Source organism: Meriones unguiculatus, chromosome X, assembly GCF_030254825.1.
Source record: "Meriones unguiculatus strain TT.TT164.6M chromosome X, Bangor_MerUng_6.1, whole genome shotgun sequence".
NCBI classification, from domain to species: Eukaryota; Metazoa; Chordata; class Mammalia; order Rodentia; family Muridae; genus Meriones; species Meriones unguiculatus.
Window position 1 is genome coordinate 26,506,404 of NC_083369.1, and position 19,462 is coordinate 26,525,865.

The following is a 19,462-nucleotide window of genomic DNA, read 5'->3' on the forward strand; positions in this document are numbered from 1 at the left end:
AATTTCAGTTAAAAGAAATGATAGCTAATAGAATAGAAATTGATGTCTGTTAAACCGAGAAGGTACCAAATCTTGTAACTAGAGGACTGATTGCTTTTATGATAATTTGATGATAATTGGTTACTAATAAAGTCCATGTGAGTATTTCCATGTCCTGCAGAAGATGTAAGAATCCTTGCAGCAAGGCATTTGTTGACTAGTCATATCTAGGGCAGTAGTTGGTTCAGTGTCTGTTTACTATACTATTGCTTTTGGGTGTTTAGAATTCAGAACAGTTTCCCTGTATCTTTTCCAGGGATGGATTCAAACTGGTGGGTGCTGAAGTCTGATTTTCGTTTACCAACGGAAGAAGAGATCAGAGCTATGGTATCTCCAGAACAGTGCTGTGCTTATTATAGCATGATAGCTGCAGAGCAGAGACTAAAGGTGAGCCCCTTCTTCTTAGGGACTGCTTATGTCCATATTTGTTTTCAGAGAGATAGAATACTGTAGAGATGATAGTTACTAGATTATTTCCAGTTAGTCAACAATTTAAACTGTATGAGGTACTTTCTGTCACCATAGATTCTAAGGAAAGATACAGTGTAGGTAAATGCCAATGTGAGGCTCATTGAGGGACTTAAGTCATAGTGCCTTGTCTTAGAAATGATCAGCTCATTCAAATGAGTTGTATCTCTTTTGTAAAACAAGCAGGGAAAGGTCTTTTCAGATTTCCTGGTAGATGAGAGCTGGAAGTATGGTTTAGAGATGCACAGCATATGAGTCTGTCTTAGTTAGGGTTTCTGTTGCTGTGAAGAGACACCACGACCATGGTTAGTCTTACAAAGGAAAACATTTACCTGGGGTTGGCTTACAGTTTCAGAGGTTTAGTCCATTATCATCATGACAGGAAGCATGATAACATGCAGGCAGACATGGTGCTAAAGAGGTGTCCAGAAGTTCTACATCCAGATTGGCAGGCAGCAGGAAGAGACTGTGACACTGGTGCTGGCTTCAGCATTTAAGATCTCAAAGCCCACTTGCACTGACACACTTCTTCCAACAAGGTCACACCTACTCCACAAGGCCACATCTCCCTGTAGTGCCACTCCCTCTGAGCCTATGGGGGCCATTTTGATTGAGACAACTACAAAGACAAAACAGAAAAAGTACAACTGAAAAATTCTGTAGTTAGGATTTTAGTTTGTTTGCTTTTTCAATGGGCCCCAGCTATCCACACGACTACATAAGTTTTTTTTTTGTGTGGGGGATGAAGAGATGGTTCAGTGGTTAAGAGCAGTGGCTGCTCTTCCAGAGGACCCAGGTTCAATACCCAGCATCCACATGGCAGCTCACAACTGTCTATAATTAACAGTTCCATGGGATCGAACACCTTCATACTGACACATATGCAGGTAAAACACCAATTCAAATAAAATAAAAAATAAATTATTTAAAAATAAATTATTTAAAATGAGATTATTAAGAAGAACCAAATTTGTTGTTGGAACTCAGTGCCTTGCATATGCCAGGCAAGCATTCTACACCTGAACTATATCCCCAATGTGTCAAAATAACTAGGGATTTGCGTATCTTTTAGTTGCTCAAGGATCTCAAAGATGCATAACTGTAACACATACATTAGCTATTACAAAATTTGTTTTCCATATAGAAGATGGTCTGGTTTTTTTATACATCTGTCTGAAATTCAGAATAACTGTTTTTAGGGAAAAAAGGTGTGTTTTTCCGTTGACTTTCTTTATATATAGAATTTGTCCTCTTTCAGGATGCTGGCTATGGAGAGAAGTCCTTCTTTGCTCCTGAGGAAGAAAATGAAGAAGATTTCCAGATGAAGATTGATGATGAAGTAGGACTTTACTATGTTTTTTCTCAGAAAAAGTCTTGCCTTGTTACACAGTCTGGCCTGAAACTTTAAATCTTTCTACCACTGTCTCCCAAGTGTTGGGAGTTCAGACACACCACCATGCCCAGAAACGCTTGTTTTTATCTTTAATTGTATGTATGTGTGTCTGTGTGTGAGTGTGTGCACATAAGTAAGTGAATGTAGGTACCTATGGAAGACCAGAGACAGTGGTTTCTCTGTAGGTAGGTTGTAAGCTACCTGACATGGGCATTGGAAACAGAACCCAAGTGCTGGGATTAAAGGTGTGTACCACTCACTGTACCTGGCTCTGTATTTTTTATTAATTCAAAGAAGACTTTTAAAGATTTATTTATTTGTGAATGCATGTGTGCATGGTCCAAAAGAGGGGATCATATAGATCCATTAGAACTTTAGTTACAGGCTTTTGAGGACAGGGGGCTTGTTATGTGGGGGCTTTGATCCAATATCCAGTTCTTATGATTGTACAGCAAATACTTTTAATCACTGAGCCATCTCTCTGGCCCTCAACACTCACTTATATCAATGCTTCTCATCTTTTTTAAAATGAAGGTTTGGGGCTTTTGAGATAGCACACATCTGGAATCCTAGCACTCTGGAAGCAGGAAGATCAGGTATTCAAGTTTGGGCTGTAATACATAGAGAGTTTCACACCACCTGGGATAGAGACCCTACAAATAAGTAAATAAGAATAAGGAAGCCATTTGAACGATTGGATGATAAAATGCAGTTGTTCTTCTAACTGAGCATCATGAATGTGGGTACAACACTATGAACGGAATTCCTAGTCATAATGGACTGAAGAACGTCACTGTTCCACATAGTTCTTATCCTGGTTGCACTCAGACTCTATTTAATACCATGATTTAAGTACCAGAGAAGAGAGCTGAGTGTTGGATAGCTGCTAGATTTGATGTTTGGATAATTCAAGAAATGTGAATCTGTTCAGGGTAATTATTCTACCTGTTTTAGGTAGTGGCCAGGCATGAAGCAGTGTTTCCCAGAACCCTGAGACTCTTTTTCTTTATCTCAGGTTCGTACTGCTCCTTGGAATACTACAAGGGCTTTCATTGCTGCCATGAAGGGCAAATGTCTCCTGGAGGTGACTGGAGTAGCAGATCCCACTGGCTGTGGTGAAGGGTTCTCCTATGTGAAGATTCCAAACAAACCAACACAGCAGAAGGTGAGAGTCTTTGGATTTCTAGAAATCAAAAGGGGAAGGAAGGAGGTTTGGGCAATAGAGATGATTAGAGTGGAGGGCTTGGGATTGCTTCATTTGCCAAAACGGCATAAACACTTACTGTTCAGCTTCACATTTTCACTTGTTTTGTTTGAGATAGGATGATAAGGAGCCTCAGCCAGTGAAAAAGACAGTCACGGGAACAGATGCAGACCTTCGTCGCCTGTCTCTGAAAAACGCCAAGCAACTTCTTCGTAAATTTGGTGTGCCTGAGGAGGAGGTGAGTGTAGATGAGGGAAACTCTGAGTAAGAGTCTTTGTATAGAGACAAAAAGGTTAGGAAGGTGTTGTACAGGATCATCTGGGGTTTATACATGGGGTAGATCTCCTACATACTTGACCAAAAGTTTCTAAACTTCATTTAGGTTTTGTGTTCTTGTCTATGTTTCTAACTGTGGCACTGCTGTGTCCTTTTACATCCCTGAATGACTTACTTATGTGAAGCTCTGTGTTTTTCTCAGATTAAAAAGTTGTCCCGCTGGGAAGTTATTGATGTAGTACGCACAGTGTCAACAGAACAGGCTCGCTCTGGAGAGGGCCCCATGAGCAAATTTGCCCGTGGATCAAGGTTTTCTATGGCTGAGCATCAAGAGCGTTACAAAGAGGAATGTCAGCGCATCTTTGACCTACAGAACAAGTATGCTGATTCAGTAGTGTAGAAAGTTTAAGGTGGAAAGGGGAGGTTCCCTGGGCATGTTTTGTTTTGAACTAATGGTCTTGTATATGCAAGACAAATACTTTATCACTAAACCCTGTCTCCAGATCCCAAGGACTATGTTTCCATTCTGGGATGAGGTCTTATTATGTAGCCCTGCTATTTAGGATAGGCTGGCCTCAAACATTTGGTGATCCTCTTGTATCTATCTCCTAAATTCTGGGCCACAGGTGTTCATTCTCTACCAGATGCTGTATAATGATGATGTCATCTAAAAATGTAACAAGGTAGAGCTGGGTATCTGAAATATCAGGCACTGTCTGTAATAATACTGCCAGAGTACCTGATAATGTTTTTAATGACAAGCCCTTACTACTTAACTCTGGCTAGCCTGGAACTTACTATGGAGACCCAGTGGCCTTGCACCCTTCACCTGGCTTTGTGACTCCTGAGAGCCAGGAATAAAGCCATGTACCAACATGCACAAATTTTTCCTAAAGCTTTTTTTTTTCCTTTGGAGACAGAGACTTGCCAGGTTACCCATATTGGTTTAAAGCTTTTGGCAGTCAACTTGCCTTTGCCTCCTGAGTTCTGGGATTAAAGGAATGTGCCACCAAACCTGCTGAACCTGCTGATTTCAAAGTAATTTAGCAAGAACGTTGAATGTCAGGAAATGCTAAGCTTGAGCTCTTGGTGCTGTGACAGTTCCTGTGTCCTACTTGAGCTGGGCCTAGTTGTTTTAAGTGTGGTGATGGGTACATTGTTTCCTCTAGTGAGTAAGTTATGAATGAATAGTAATGTGCTATTAAAGTGATCCGTGAATGTAAATGTTGTGGTATGCTGGAGAGCTGAGCAGTGCTTGGGAGGCTGACGCAGGAATAATAACACAATTTAAGGCATGCTTGGGTTTGGGGTGAGAGACAGAGCAAACAGTGAGAGTCTCTTTCAAGAAAATAAACAAAAATGGCCTGTGTGCCAGCTCTTCTCCAGGAATTCTGAAAAAGCTACTGCAATTTTGCCAATCTGGGAATTGTCTAGAAAGACGTAGTTTTTCTGTTATGGGTTCCATGTCTTTGGGGATATACCCATTCTGAGTATATCATTTTAAGGTTGAATTCTCAGTTTTCTACTAAATCCTCCTTCTTTGTACATTCGTATTTCCCCCTGGTCTTTCACATTTTTCCTCTCTTGCCAGGGTTTTGTCATCAACTGAAGTCTTATCCACAGACACAGACAGCAGCTCAGCTGAAGACAGTGACTTTGAGGAAATGGGAAAGAACATAGAGCACATGCTGCAGAACAAGAAAACAAGCTCTCAGCTATCTCGGGAGCAGGAGGAGCAGGAACGGAAGGAACTCCAGCGGATGCTACTGGGTGAGGGGCTGCTCAGACAAGAAAAGGATCAAAAATGGAGCTTGGGTACCTGCAGGCTATAACTGAGTCCAAGCTGGAGACAAAGTAGGGAATGAGTATAGAGAAACCTGTAGATGAGGTGGTGACATTTTTACTAACTGGACTGCAGTCTGTGGGAGCAGACCAGGGTGTGTGTTCTTGTAGCTAGTAGCAACTCTGTTTTTAGTAGAACCGTAGTTTTGTGGTCTCCATTCAACCACAAGAAGTGGCCATTTGGGTGTTAGGGGGAATGTTTCTAAAAAAAAAAAATATATATATATATATATATATATTTTGACCTTACAGCAGCAGGCTCAGCAGCAGCAGGAAACAATCACAGAGATGATGATACAGCTTCTGTGACTAGCCTTAACTCTTCTGCCACTGGCCGTTGTCTCAAAATTTATCGAACATTTCGAGATGAAGAGGGGAAAGAATATGTTCGTTGTGAGACAGTCCGAAAACCAGCAGTTATTGATGCTTATATGCGCATACGGACCACAAAAGATGAAGAATTCATGTGAGTTTGATGTGCTGCTTTTGAGTGTGGAAGGGAAAATGATGATGGAGACACAGTATGTGTGTGAGCTGTAGTGATAGAAATATACACCCTTATCCCTCAAACCTGCTATACATCAGGACCTCCTTGCCTTTAGATCTTTGGATTTGAACAGAGCCAAATCTCTGGGAAAATAGCCATTTGTGCTATCTCTGGATTGTGGCGGTTTGGCTTTGCTAAAGTCATCTCTATAATGGGGGGATTCAACAGAAGGAACACGGATTCTAGACCAGGTTGTATTGTAAAACATTGTCTCAAAATCAACAGCAAAACCTAAACGATTATTCAGGGCTTTGACTGAGAAATGTTACTCTATCCACATGGGGGACTGACTAGCAAGGAAGATGAAGTTTATCTCACTACAGCCTGGGTGAATTACTCATGTTCTGAGTTGGGAGATTTCAGGACAGTCATCTTAATTTAGGTTGCTTATGGTCCTGTATTTTTTTCTGTTCTTTAGTCGAAAATTTGCTCTTTTTGATGAGCAACATCGAGAAGAGATGCGAAAAGAACGTCGAAGGATTCAAGAGCAATTGAGGAGACTTAAACGGAACCAGGAAAAGGAGAAGCTGAAGGGTCCTCCGGAGAAAAAGCCCAAAAAAATGAAGGAACGTCCTGACTTAAAAGTAAGTAGAGTAAGTCAGGGCTACACTGAGAATCCCTGTCTCCATACATTATCCTGCAAATGATGTCTCTTCTTGTTTCCCTCCTGCTGTGTAAATATTTCTTCTTAATTTTGACATGTTTTACCCTGTTTACTTCTAAAATGTTGATTTTTTTTTCTGTTGCAGCTGAAATGTGGAGCATGTGGTGCCATCGGGCACATGAGGACAAATAAATTCTGCCCCCTTTATTATCAAACAAATGCTCCACCTTCTAACCCTGTCGCCATGACAGAAGAACAGGAGGAGGAGCTGGAAAAGACAGTCATTCATAATGATAATGAAGAACTTATAAAGGTTGAAGGAACCAAGATCGTTTTGGGAAAACAGCTCATTGAGAGGTAAGGGGTAGCAGGCAGGAAGTGCTGTAGCAGAGATCTGTGCAGGGTTGATGATGGTGGTTGGTAGGTGTAAATATGATGTGTTCTTTCAAGTGGAACCAGGAGTTACGGGAACTTCTGATTATCACTGGTAATTTTTGCAGGTAATGAAAACTACGTGATCATTCGCATTTACTGCTTGCCTGTGTACATGCTATGTTTTCTGAGTCTTAGGGTTTTTTGTTTGTTTGTTTGTTTTCTGGTTTTTGGTTTTTATTTGTTTGTTTTTGTTTTGTTTTCTATACAGGGTCTGTACGTAGCCCTGGCTGTACTGGAACTGACTCTGTACACCATGCTCTCTTTGAACCCAGACATCCACCTGCCTCTGCCTCTGCAGTCCTAGCCTGGCTAGGTTTAGTATTTATACAAGTACCCTTACCAAAGTAGTTTTTTGTTCTGTTTTTCTTTGTGTGTGTGGGGGGGTGGTGGTGGTACTGGTAGGCACATAAGGTAAAAGTAAGTGTTCTATCACTGTCTTGGACACATGCACACATTTTTAAAGTTTTTGCTAAATTACCATTGCTGACCTCACACTTTTAGAAGAACAAAGATATATTTTTAGAATGTGAAAAATCAAAAGTATGAGTGATTCCAAGGGAGTAATTAATACCAACCTTATTTTCCACTTATTGGACACTCATTAATTATTTTTGACTAGACTACCTGGTTGATATTATGTACTTACCACATTGGCGAGCACATAATGTCAGGTTTTCCCACCATTTTGATCATCTTTCTGTCTGAGGCTGGGGATTGAACCTAGGTCCTTGCATTCGCTAGGCAAGTATTCTACCACTGGTCTGTGTCTCTAGACCTCCTGATCATTTTCTTAAAGTAGTAATCCTCAGATAATGTTGGAAAGTTGTAGATTTCTTTTTGCACTTATGAGGATGTTCCAACCTTAGTACCTTTACTGGTTTTGGTATCACTGATGATGATTTTGAAGTTACAGTTTTTAGAGTTTATTTATTAATTACATATTCAGTGTTTTGCCTCCATGTAAGCCTGCATGCCAGAAGAGGGCACTAGATTTTATTATAGATAGTTGTGAGACACCATATGGTTGCTGGGAATTGAACTCAGGACCATTTGGAAGAGCAGCCTGTGCTCTTAACCTCTGAGCCATCTCTACAGCCCCTTGTGAAGGTATTTTATTGGGACTTGTAATGTGGTGACTTTTCTAATTCTAGTTTTCCTCTACTTTAGCTTTTTCTTTTTTTGATAAGGGAAGCTTCATCCTCAATATTTTAATATATTACTATGAATTCTGAAGTGCTTCCTTTATATATTTAACTATATTAATCATTTCTCCATTTGGCTCATTTAAGCTAAATCCCCTGGTTTTTAAAAAACTTTTATTTTCGTTTTATTAGTATTTTTCCTGTATGTATGTACATGACACAAATGCCTGTTGTCCACAGAGGCCAGAAGAGAGAGTTGGATTCCCCTGTAACTAGAACTATAGATCATTGTGAGAGCCACCATATAGATGCTGGGAACTGAACTCAGGTTCTTTGAAAGAGCTGTAAACACTAGCTGCTGAGACAACTCTCGGGCCCCTCAAATCTGTGGTTTTGAAATGATCCTATAAATCGTTGAGAAATCATTGCTTTCTGGTACAATTTGTTAAAAAGCCATCCTTGTTTCAGACCTAGAATTGACCGTTTATCTGAGGTGTCCAGTCTCCTTTTATTAGCAAATGGTATTTAGAAACCAATGTCTTGATGGGCATTGTGGTGCATGCCTGTCATCCTAGCACATGGGAGGCAGAGGAGAAGGGCTTACAACTGTGAAGACAGCCTGGGTTATATGGTAGAACTCTTGACTCAGAAAACCTTAAACAAACAAAAAATAGGGCTGGAGAGATGGCTAAGCAATTAAGAGCACTTGCTTCTATTTAGAAGACCCAAGACAAGATCCTAGCACCCATACCAGGTGGCTCACAGCCATCTATAATTCCAGCTCCAGGAGATCCAATGCCTTTGTCCTCTGCAGGCTCCTGTGCTCATGGACCCATACCCATATGGAGACATACATTCCTCCTACACATAGTTAAAAATAACAAAAAGTAAATCTTAAAAAACAAACAGAAAAAGGAATCCAAAATCTGGATTATCCTTGTTTGGGGGCTTTTTAAGGTACAGAACTAATAAGTGTATTTTTTTTAAAATTGTAACTTCATTGTAATACATTAATTCCCTTTATAGCTATCATCCAATTTCATATTTATGTCTCTTCTGAGTTTCAACATCAATATGTTCGTCTCCTCTTTCTGACTTATATGTACAAAATTGTTTCAGAATTACTATACCATTATTAACAACATCAACAATAAAAACTACTGGAGGAGACTTAGAGAGCCAGCAAGAATTAGGGGATGAGGGTAGCTAGTGTGGAAGGAGTGAATGAGAACAAAGTAAAGTGACATGTGTATAAAATGTCACAATGAAACCCACTACATTACATGCTAACTTTAGAAAATCAATCAGCCTTGGCTACTTAGTGAGACCTTGTGTCAAAACTAAAGTCTAGGGCTGGGTGTGGTGGTGTACTCCTTTAATCCTAGCATTTTCTGTTAATTCAAAGTCAGCTTGGTCTACATGGCAAGTTCCAGGATACCCAGGGCTACGTTGAGAGAGTGTCTTTAAACAAACAGAAAACCAACCACACCAAAAATGAATGTAAGAGCTGGATAGATGGTTCAGTGGTTAAGCACACTTGCTGCTCTTGGTTAAGAACTGGATTCAGTTTCCAGTGCCTGTATGGCAGCTCACAACTATCTGTAATTCCACTTTCTGAAGAGGATATCCTACACCCTTTTCTGGTCTCACAGGTATCATGCACATACATGCTACACATACATACATACAGGCAAGCAAAACATTCATACACAAAAGTAGAAATGTCTTTTTTGTTAAGTGACAAGGGGGATGGGAATATATTAATAGCTCTTTTGTAGTTCTCTTGCTTAGTATTGCAAGGCCCTGGATTCACTCTTTCTGTATATGGTATATGCTGCGTATACTGCAGTTACTATATTTCTCTTTGCATTCAATTTAGGTTATTCTATCCTTGATTTGTCAACATATATAAGTCATCATATTTTTTTAAAGATTTATTTATTTTACTATATATACAATGTTCTGCCTGCATGTACTGCTGAACGCCAGAAGAGGGCACCAGATCACAGTGGTTGTGCACCACCATGTGGTTCCTGGGAATTGAATTTAGGACTTCTGGAAGAACAAGCAGTGCTCTTAACCTCTGAGCCATCTCTCCATCCCAAGTCATCATATCTTAAAAGTACATTAGAAAGGGTGTATGTGGCATCTTGATCTCCTACAGTGGGAGGGGAGAAGGTGGATTAGTTGTAAAAATTGCAGAAAATCCTTTATCCATTTTTCTACGGTGGTATTTTTTAAATTTCTTTCTTTCCTTTTAATCTTTTTGCTTGTTTTTCTTTACCTCCCTTTCTAACCCCTCTTAATGTCTTTCATTTCTCTATTGTTTCTTTCCTAGGACTGTAGGCAGGCATACTTCTTTCTCATTTATGTTGGTTTTATTGATGTTGTTTTGACTTTTTGTTTTGATTTGTTTAAACAAGATCTTGCAGTGTAGAACTGTCTGTCCAGGAACTCTTTTGTAGATCAAGCTAGCCTCAAACTCACTGAGGTCCTCCTGCCTCTGCTGCCCTGGTACACCACCATGTCCAGACTCATATATATTCTGAATGAATCAAATGTTCTAGCTTTTGAATCCCAAGATAGAATGTTAGAGCGGGGAGGAGTCTTGAAGTGCCTTTAGCCTGGTTCCCTCATTTTCTAAATAGGAAACTGAGACAAAATTGTGATTTTTCTCAGTCCTGTATTAATTTGGAGGTCCCTGAGTAATCTGAGCCTTAGAAGATGAATGTTTGGCCTTTATCTTCTTTGGCTTTTGCCATCTTGTACTCATACTTAGATACTTTGGACCTTTTACTGTAGTTGTTTTATTTCTGGTTACTCTAAAAATGTGTTTTGAGCTATATGGTTTATTTTATGTGTGTGAGTGTTTTGCCTACATGTATATAAGTGCACCGATGTGTGGGTCAGGTAACCGTAGAGGTAAGGAACTGGAGTTACTGTAGTTGTGAGCTACCATGTAGGTGCTGGGATCTGGACCAGGATCCTCTCTGAAAGAATAGCAGGTACTTTTAGCCACTGAACCATCTCTCCACCCTTATTTCTGGGAACTAGTGCAAATAACACACTATGACAATGTTGTTGATTGCAGTGCGGATGAAGTTCGCAGGAAATCTCTGGTCCTGAAGTTCCCCAAGCAACAACTTCCTCCCAAGAAAAAGCGGCGGGTTGGAACCACTGTTCACTGTGACTATTTGAATGTGAGTATCTGCATTTTCTTCATACCTGATGGGTTCCCATTGATTCCCCAGCCTTCTGTGACATGGTGTTAGTGTCCTATGTTCCCTATGTCTATTCCTTGAGAATTATGTGTACTCTATTATATAACTTACTAACATTCGTGTATTATTTTTGTGTGTTTTGAGACAGGGTTTCTCTGTGTATCCCTGGGACTTTCATGGAACTCACGCTGTAGACCAGGCTGGTCTTGAACTCAGAAATCTGCCTGCCCCTGCCTGCCTCTGCCTGCCTAGTGCTGGGTTACCCTCCTTCTTTACATGGAGTGTAGAGATCAAATTATGGTCACTATCTTGTATGGCGAGTGCCATTACCCACTGAGCCATCTTACTCACAGCCCCTCTTTTGGATGTGCATGAGTGCTTTGCCTGCATGTGTATAAGTGTGCTACAGCATGCCTGGTGCCAGCAGAGCCCAAAAACAGATGCACTGGGCAGTTAGTTGTAACCCACTATAGGGGTACTGGGAACTGAATCCAGGTCCTATGCAACAAGAATTTTTACCCATTGAGCCGTCTCTCCAGCTTATCCCCCACCTCAACTTTGCTTTTAAGATTGGGTTTTCTGGGCTGGAGAGATGGCTCAGAGGTTAAAAGCACTGGCTGGTCTTTCAAAGGTCCTGAGTTCAATTCCCAGCAACGACATGGTGGTTTACCATCATCTACAATGAGATTTGGTACCCCCTTCTGGCATCCAAGCACACATGCAGGCAGAACACCATACATAATAAATGAACAAATCTTTAAAGGAAAAAAAAAAAGGTTGGGTTTTCCTCTAGTCCAGGCTGGTCTGGAACTTCACTGTGTAATCTGGGCTAGCCTTGAATTGCAGCAGTCCTCCTACTTTTGCCTTCCAACTGCTGGGACTATAGGCTTATGTCCCATCCAGCGGGAATTCATCGAGTTCCTAAGGAGGGGCGAAAAGAATGAAATAGAGACAAGGAGACACAAAGAATGAGAGCAAGTCTATAATCTGATCTCGCTCTCGTTTATTTGAAAAATTTCATACAGCTTTATAGGGAGAAGGCAGGAAGGGAAAATGTGTCAGCAATATAGTTTACAAAACATAACAGGGTGATTAATGACGATGCAGAACACCTCAAGAATGTTTACTAAAAGAGATACTACAAGAATGTCAGCTAAGATATCTCAAAATGTCTAGCCTGACACACAGATGTCTCATAGGTTCCAGAAACATAAATCTCTCACCTACGACCTTGTTGCAGCTGTCTGTAACTTTCCAGTAGCTGGCCTTGGCTCCCAGCAGGTTTAAGCCTTACAAATCTAGCTTTATTGAAGATGTCTAAAATGTATCAGTATATTTCAAAACCGTTGAGAATTTTTTTGGTCTGCCTAAAACGTTCTGATTTCTTTTATTTATTTATTTTTTCTTTGTAGAAACCTCATAAATCCATCCACCGGCGACGGACAGACCCTATGGTGACACTGTCTTCTATCTTAGAGTCTATCATCAATGACATGAGAGATCTTCCCAATGTGAGTTCATTGCATTAGATAGATGTATAGACTAGGAAAACCAAGGCCCTTTGTCTTTTTCTGTTTCTTTGTCTAGATAGCAGTAGTGTGTAAACGTGTGTATCTGGAACTCCTAATTCTTTGGTATTTTTGTCTGTTTTTAAATTATTTAATAGAATATTAGGTGACGAAGAAGGGCAGAATGTAGGCAGGACACATGAGGTATAAGAGGATATAAAGCTAATTTGTTCATTTTTTGTGATGGATATGTGAATTCAAATTTCTGGGTACTGAAGTAGCAAGAATCATTTTTTTTAAAAAATTACATATATATGTGTGTATATCTCTGTATGTATATGCAAGTATCCTTGGAGGCCAGAGGCTTTGGATCACCAAAAGTTACAGGAGGTTGTGAGTCCCTAGACATGGAAACTGGGAACCAAACTTAGGTCCTCTGGAATATCTTACTGTGCTATTACAACCGCTGAACCATCTCTCCAGCCTCAAACTTGTATGTCTTACAAGAACAATTTTCACTTTCCATAATTGTGTAACATCTATGGAGGTAGAAAGACAGCTCAGAGATTAAGAATATATATTGCTGGGACTGGATAGTTGGCTCAGTGATTAAGAGCAGTTGTTGTTGCAAAGGACCCAGGTTCGACTCCCAGCACCCACATAGAAGCTCACCACCTCTTCAGGCATCAGGCATACATGTGATGTACAGAGCTACATGTAGGCAACACACTTCATACACAGAAAATAATAAAAATAAATGAAATAGTTTTTTGTTTTTTTTTTTTTTTAAAAATACATACTTGCAGAAGACCGTGCTTGGTTCCCAACACCCATGTTGGGTAACTCACAGCCAGCAGTAACTCTAGCTCCAAAGAATTCAATACCTTGCCACATGTGGTGGTGCTTGCCTTTAATCTTAGCATTTGGGAAGCAGAGGCAGGCAGGTCTCTGTGAGTTTGTGGCCAGTCTTGTCTACACAGCTAGTTCTAGGACAGCCAAAGTTACGCAGAGAAACCCTGTCTCAAAAACCAAAGGGAAAAAAAAAAAAAGAGGAAAACAAAATGGTTTAATGCAAGAAACAGACTTACTACCTCTGACAAATCCCTTGCAGAGTTGGTAATTCAGTATGATATAATTGGCTCTGTCAAGTTGTCTTTGCTCACAAATGGTGCTGGCTCTTTGTTTCCACAGACATACCCTTTCCATACTCCAGTTAATGCGAAGGTTGTAAAGGACTACTACAAAATCATCACTCGTCCAATGGATTTACAGACACTCCGTGAAAATGTGCGCAAACGCCTCTATCCATCTCGGGAAGAATTCAGAGAGCATTTGGAACTAATTGTGAAAAATAGTGCAACCTATAATGGTAACAGTCCCTTGTTCCTTAACTGCAAATATGACCTTTTAGATTCCTATCTTCTTCATGGTTCTAAATTCAGAGTAGATTAGAATGAATGAAAAGACTAAATGTGCATTCTTCAGTATGAACATCAGGTAGTCAAGTAATAAGTGTTACTCTTTTTTTGTTTGTTTGTTCTGGTTTTTTGAGACAGGGTTTCTCTGTGTAGTCTTGGCTAGCCTGGATTCACTTTGTAGACCAGTCTGGGTCTCAAACTCACAGAGATCCCCCTGCATCTCCCTCCCCAAGCGCTTTGATTAAAGACCTGTACCACCACTGCTGCTTTGTTACTTCTGTTTACTTCCAATATTTAATCTTTTTTTTTTTTTTTAAAGACAAGGTCTCACTGTGTAGCCCTGGCTGGCCTGGACCTTTGTAGACCAAACTGGCCTCAAAATCACAGAAATACTTTGGCCTCTTCCTCCCAAATGAGTGCCGGGATTACAGCCATATTCTACCACACCCAGCCTCCCACTAATTCATTTCTAATGTATTCTCTGGGGAATTGGAGGACTATGCGGTGAAACAGTTGGGGTGAGTAGGGAGACAGTAAGGTAAACCTAGGTAAGTTGAAGAGGCATTGGGTGTGGGTGGACTCTACAAAAGATCTTCCTGTGGTGTTGATGATTATTAATACTTATTATTGGTTTATCTTTTAGTTAAACAGTATTGGTTATTCTTAAACCAGCTGTATACCCAAAGCACCACACAGAGACTAGGATTTATTTCATTAACCTAGAACACAATGCTGGGCAATAGTTACTCCATCCCAAACCTCCAAGCCCACATAGCTTCCTCCCATTCAGATTTCCCACATTATACTAGTTTTTTAGTCATATCTTAGGTCTGGTTCATCTCTCCTGGTGTCCTCTCAGATCTCTCTCCCAGCCTTTCCTCCCATTTGCTTCTTTTCTCCTCCCCTCCGGACCAAGGTGTCCCACCCTATTCTCTCCCGTGCTCAGCATTGGCTGGATTTATTGGCAACATGGAGAACAAATGGTGGCATGTTTACACAAACTTGAGACATATGATGCTTAGAATAAGCATCACAATGCAATGTCCAGATTGAAATCAGATAGTGGGGTAGAAAAATCTGCATGTGAATGAACAATTGTATACATCGCAGAAGAACATTATACCAACACTGTATCCATATTTATTTTGTATGTTTTAACTGAATCTGTATTTTTATTACAGGGCTAGATGCCCACTTTTTAAAAAAGAAGAAAAAAAAGGAAAGGCAAGGAGGAAGAAATCAGTGTGCATTAATTCCTATATAAATATGGGCATCCAGAGTATAGATAAATACTAATAGAGCTATGATGGACACATTATTCAATGTCTCTTGACGTCTTCTTTTTTTTTATGTTTAAACATGACAAAAAATGATACCTAAATTCTGAAGCTTTATGCAGCCAGTCCAACTTGTTTATCAGATTTCATCTCCAATGACTAGCTTCTATGTCCACTGTAGACTGTAAACATATTCACCATTATAGTTCATTTTAATATCCTATGGTACTTCTTCATGTCTTTACAGTCATTTCTCTGAAGTTCCCTTTCCTCCCTTCAAGGGTGAATTTCCATTCATATTTCCAATTTAAGTCATGACAGCCAGTGCAACACACAGAGAAACCCTATCTCGAAAACCAAAATAAGAACAACAACAAAAACAAACAAACAAAAAAGTAGCTGTAATGCAGGAGTATGTGGACATAAATAAAGAACAGTTAAAATTTATTTATATTGTTTACCTATTAATGTTAAACACTGAAAAATGGAGTAAAGACTTGGTGGTTTCTGTACCTGGTGTGGTAACACACACCTGCAATCCCAAGGAGGTGAAGGTAAGAAGATTTGAAGTTGAAAGTCATTCTTAGCTACATAGTGAGTTCTAAACCAGCCTGGAATACATGGGACTCTTTTTAAAAACATGAAAAAAGGGAAAGACTGGTATGTCTACTCAACGTAGTTACTAGGCTGGTGCCTGGGACCTTTTAGGTCCTTTAGCAAATGTGCTAAGTGTTGCAAATGCGTGGCAGCTTTGAGCTGCCATTTATAATGGTCATTTCTTATCCCTCGGTAGGGCCAAAACACTCACTGACTCAGATTTCTCAATCCATGCTGGATCTCTGTGATGAAAAACTCAAAGAGGTAAGAATTAAAGATAAGACAAAGTAGTGGGCATAGTGATATACACCTGTAATCCTACCACTTGGGAGTTGGAGATAGAAAGATCGGGAGCTTAAAATTATCCTCAGGTACTTATGGAGTTTACGATCAGTCTAAGGTACATGGGACTTTGACTCAAAAAATCAAAATAAGCAAATTTAAAAAATAAATGCTGTGGTACATGAATGGGGAGAATAGTGGAGTTTTGGAACTAGAGTATTAAACCGAAGGAACAGTGCCTGAGGGAATGACAAATCTCTGGTGTATTTGAGGGTAGAGATATAGATATTACATAGACCATATCTTCTGTAAATGGGAAAGCCAGGTCCAACAAGGAAAATTACTTTCTCTGGAATTGTGCAGGATTAAGATCTAGAAGCTACTCACTTTAGGAAGGATGATGGAAAATTATTTCCCTGGAGAGCTTGTGTAGCTTACATTATAGTTTATTGCTATACCAGAGAAGCATATTTTATAGAAAAAGAAAAAAAAATTGAGCTTAGGCCAGCATGGAACTCACTGTGTCTAATAGTTGGCCTTAAATTCATGATGCTCCTTCCCCCCTCAGCTTCCTGAGTTCCAAGATTTTATGTCTGTCTGAACTACGAGGCCTAGGGACAGTTTAATTTTTAAAAAGTAATCTAAAAAAGTTAAAGGATAATGTTTTGGGCTGTTTTTGGTTTGTTTGTTTTCTTTCTTTGTGTGCTAGAAACTGAACCAGGGTCTTGCCTCAGTAAGTAAGTACTTTACCACTAAGTTACATCCTCAGGCTCTCTATAAACCCCTGTTCTTAGCAGAGAAGGTCGTGGACCCTTCTAGGTTTGTAAACTCCAGGTAATAACTAAACTTGATATTGACATAGATATTTCACCAAAGAGAACATGACTGATAAACATGGAAAACTTTCTCAACTTGGTTGACATAAATTTCATGTTTAAGCCACAGTTAGCTGAGCATTGTAATACATACCTGTAATTGTAGCACTTGAGAGTCAGAGGCAGGGTGAACACAAGTTCTGGGCCAGCCTGGGCTACACATTGAGACCCTGTCTCAAAATTAACAAAACACCCTCTCCCATTTAGAGTTCTCTTTGTGTCTATTAGAAGGCTAAAGTCCTGTATCCAGTATGGAAATTAAATACTGTTACACAGGGGAGGTGGAGATTCAGAAATTTATGGTATCTTTGGCAACATTTCAAGTTCAAGGTTAGCCTGTGACTCAGGAGACCCTGTCTTTAAAAAAAGGCTACTGAGACTAAGAATTAAAGCAATTAAGGCAATGAGAACACAGAAGTTTTCTAGTATACAGACTGAAATGAATTTGTTGGATTAAGTTTCCTTACATAGGGCTGGAGAGATGGCTCAGAGGTTAAGAACAAGGGCTGTTTTTTTAAGTTCCTGAGTTCAAATCCCAGTAACCACATGGTAGCTTGTAACCATCTGTAGTGAGATCTGGTGCCCTCTTCTGGTGTGCAGGCAGAACACTGTATAAATAATAAATAAATAAATAAATAAATAAACCTTTTAAAAAGGAGTTTTTCCTTATATAAGGCACTAATGAAGGCAGGATTACATACTGAATGTAAAGGCAGCCTGGAATTAATCAGATACATGCTCTATTAGAAATGCAAACAAAAAGAGCCATTAAGTAATAGTAATGTTCTGTAGTCTAAGCATTCATATTGTAGAGAAGACAATGTTATAAAAGCCTAATTTGCCACAGATAATTCTTAATGCTACTAAACTAGAGATGTCTTGGGCTTTCTATTCTTGTTATTATACAAGAATGGAATGTAGAATACTGTATTTACTGACGTATCTGTTTGTGATTCTTTAGCTATAAAGTATCATTTATCGATTGGTCATTTACAGATTGGTCTAAAATTGAACAGTAGATAATACAAAGGTAAATTTTTATGGACTGAAATCATACACATCTAGCTTTAGCTTTTTTTTCTTTTTCTTTTTTTGGTGATCACACTTTAAGGAAACTGCCTTGATTTTGCTTTGTTTCATTTCAGAAAGAGGATAAGTTGGCACGTTTAGAGAAAGCTATCAACCCCTTGCTTGATGATGATGACCAAGTAGCATTTTCTTTTATTCTGGATAACATTGTTACTCAGAAAATGATGGCAGTTCCAGATGTAAGTAAATTTCATGCCAGGTATTGTGTGGATCGTCCTAGGGGATGGAAAGAGGTATAACAAGTTAAGACTGTGTGTATTAAGAGATTCTATATAGTGGTGTACGTCCATAGGAACTGGTGTGTAGTTTTAAATATCAACCTTTTGCTGTATGAATTCATTAACATTGAAAGCAAAGATGCCAAATGTCTTTGAACATTAAGTGATTCTTACTTCCTTTTGTCAGTATTTGTATTTGCATTCTCTTGTATAGCCCGGGAGAGAAATCTGTTAACTAGTAGTAGGTTCTTGAAGTTGAAATGCTCCTATACAAATAACAGTTTCAACATTTTTATTAAGTTTACTTATATGTGCATGTTGGGGAGGAAGGCTTAAGTCGTGGTTTGTGTATGGTTAGAACAACTTGGTTAGGTGTGGTGATCCAGCCTTTCATCCCAGCACTTGGGAGGCAGAAAGCAGGTACCTACACAGTGGGACCTTGTGTTTAAAAACAAACAAACAAACAAACAAACAAACAAACAAACAATCAGGGGCTAGAGAGATGGCTCACTATTTACGAGCACTTGGCTGCTCTTCCAGAGGTCCTGAGTTCAATTCCCAGCAACCACATGGTGGCTCATAACTATCTATATTGAGATCTAACGCCCTCTTCTGACATGCGGATATATATGCAGATAGAGCATTCACATACATAAAGAAATAAATATATTTAAAACTAAGTAACAAACAAAAAACCTTGGGGAATTAGGCCTCCCTTCTGTCCTCTGGGTTCCGGGAATTAAATACAGGTCATTGGGCTTCTTGGTTAGCACCTCTACCCACTAGGCCATCTTGCCTGTTCACAGAAAAACAGTTTGGTAATTACTCAGTGTTTCTTTTCTTTTTGGTTTCTTTTTCTTCAAGTTTTTATGACAAGGCTACCATCTATCATACTTGTTCTCTGGTCCAGTTTATTATATTGGTCTCCCCAGAAATTCTGAATTAAATTTTCTTTTGCATATAGTCATATTGTGCTGTGTGCAGTGTTATAAAATTTCTAGGTGAAGCAATGGAATAAGGAATTTTA

The 19,462-nt window shown here is 39.5% G+C and overlaps 1 protein-coding gene across 1 annotated transcript in view; it reads left to right on the forward strand.

The window, feature by feature from the left end:
- Positions 1-19,462, forward strand: part of LOC110543016 (transcription initiation factor TFIID subunit 1) — a 63,770-nt gene that overhangs the window by 22,187 nt on the left and 22,121 nt on the right. The window contains exons 17-30 of the mRNA XM_060375292.1: positions 296-426; positions 1,766-1,846; positions 2,916-3,065; positions 3,223-3,342; positions 3,583-3,758; positions 4,972-5,150; positions 5,475-5,688; positions 6,188-6,353; positions 6,519-6,730; positions 11,042-11,150; positions 12,584-12,682; positions 13,871-14,048; positions 16,168-16,235; positions 18,274-18,396. Of these exons, the coding sequence (XP_060231275.1) occupies positions 296-426; positions 1,766-1,846; positions 2,916-3,065; positions 3,223-3,342; positions 3,583-3,758; positions 4,972-5,150; positions 5,475-5,688; positions 6,188-6,353; positions 6,519-6,730; positions 11,042-11,150; positions 12,584-12,682; positions 13,871-14,048; positions 16,168-16,235; positions 18,274-18,396 (2,006 nt within the window). The remainder of the gene's footprint in view (positions 1-295; positions 427-1,765; positions 1,847-2,915; positions 3,066-3,222; positions 3,343-3,582; positions 3,759-4,971; positions 5,151-5,474; positions 5,689-6,187; positions 6,354-6,518; positions 6,731-11,041; positions 11,151-12,583; positions 12,683-13,870; positions 14,049-16,167; positions 16,236-18,273; positions 18,397-19,462) is intronic.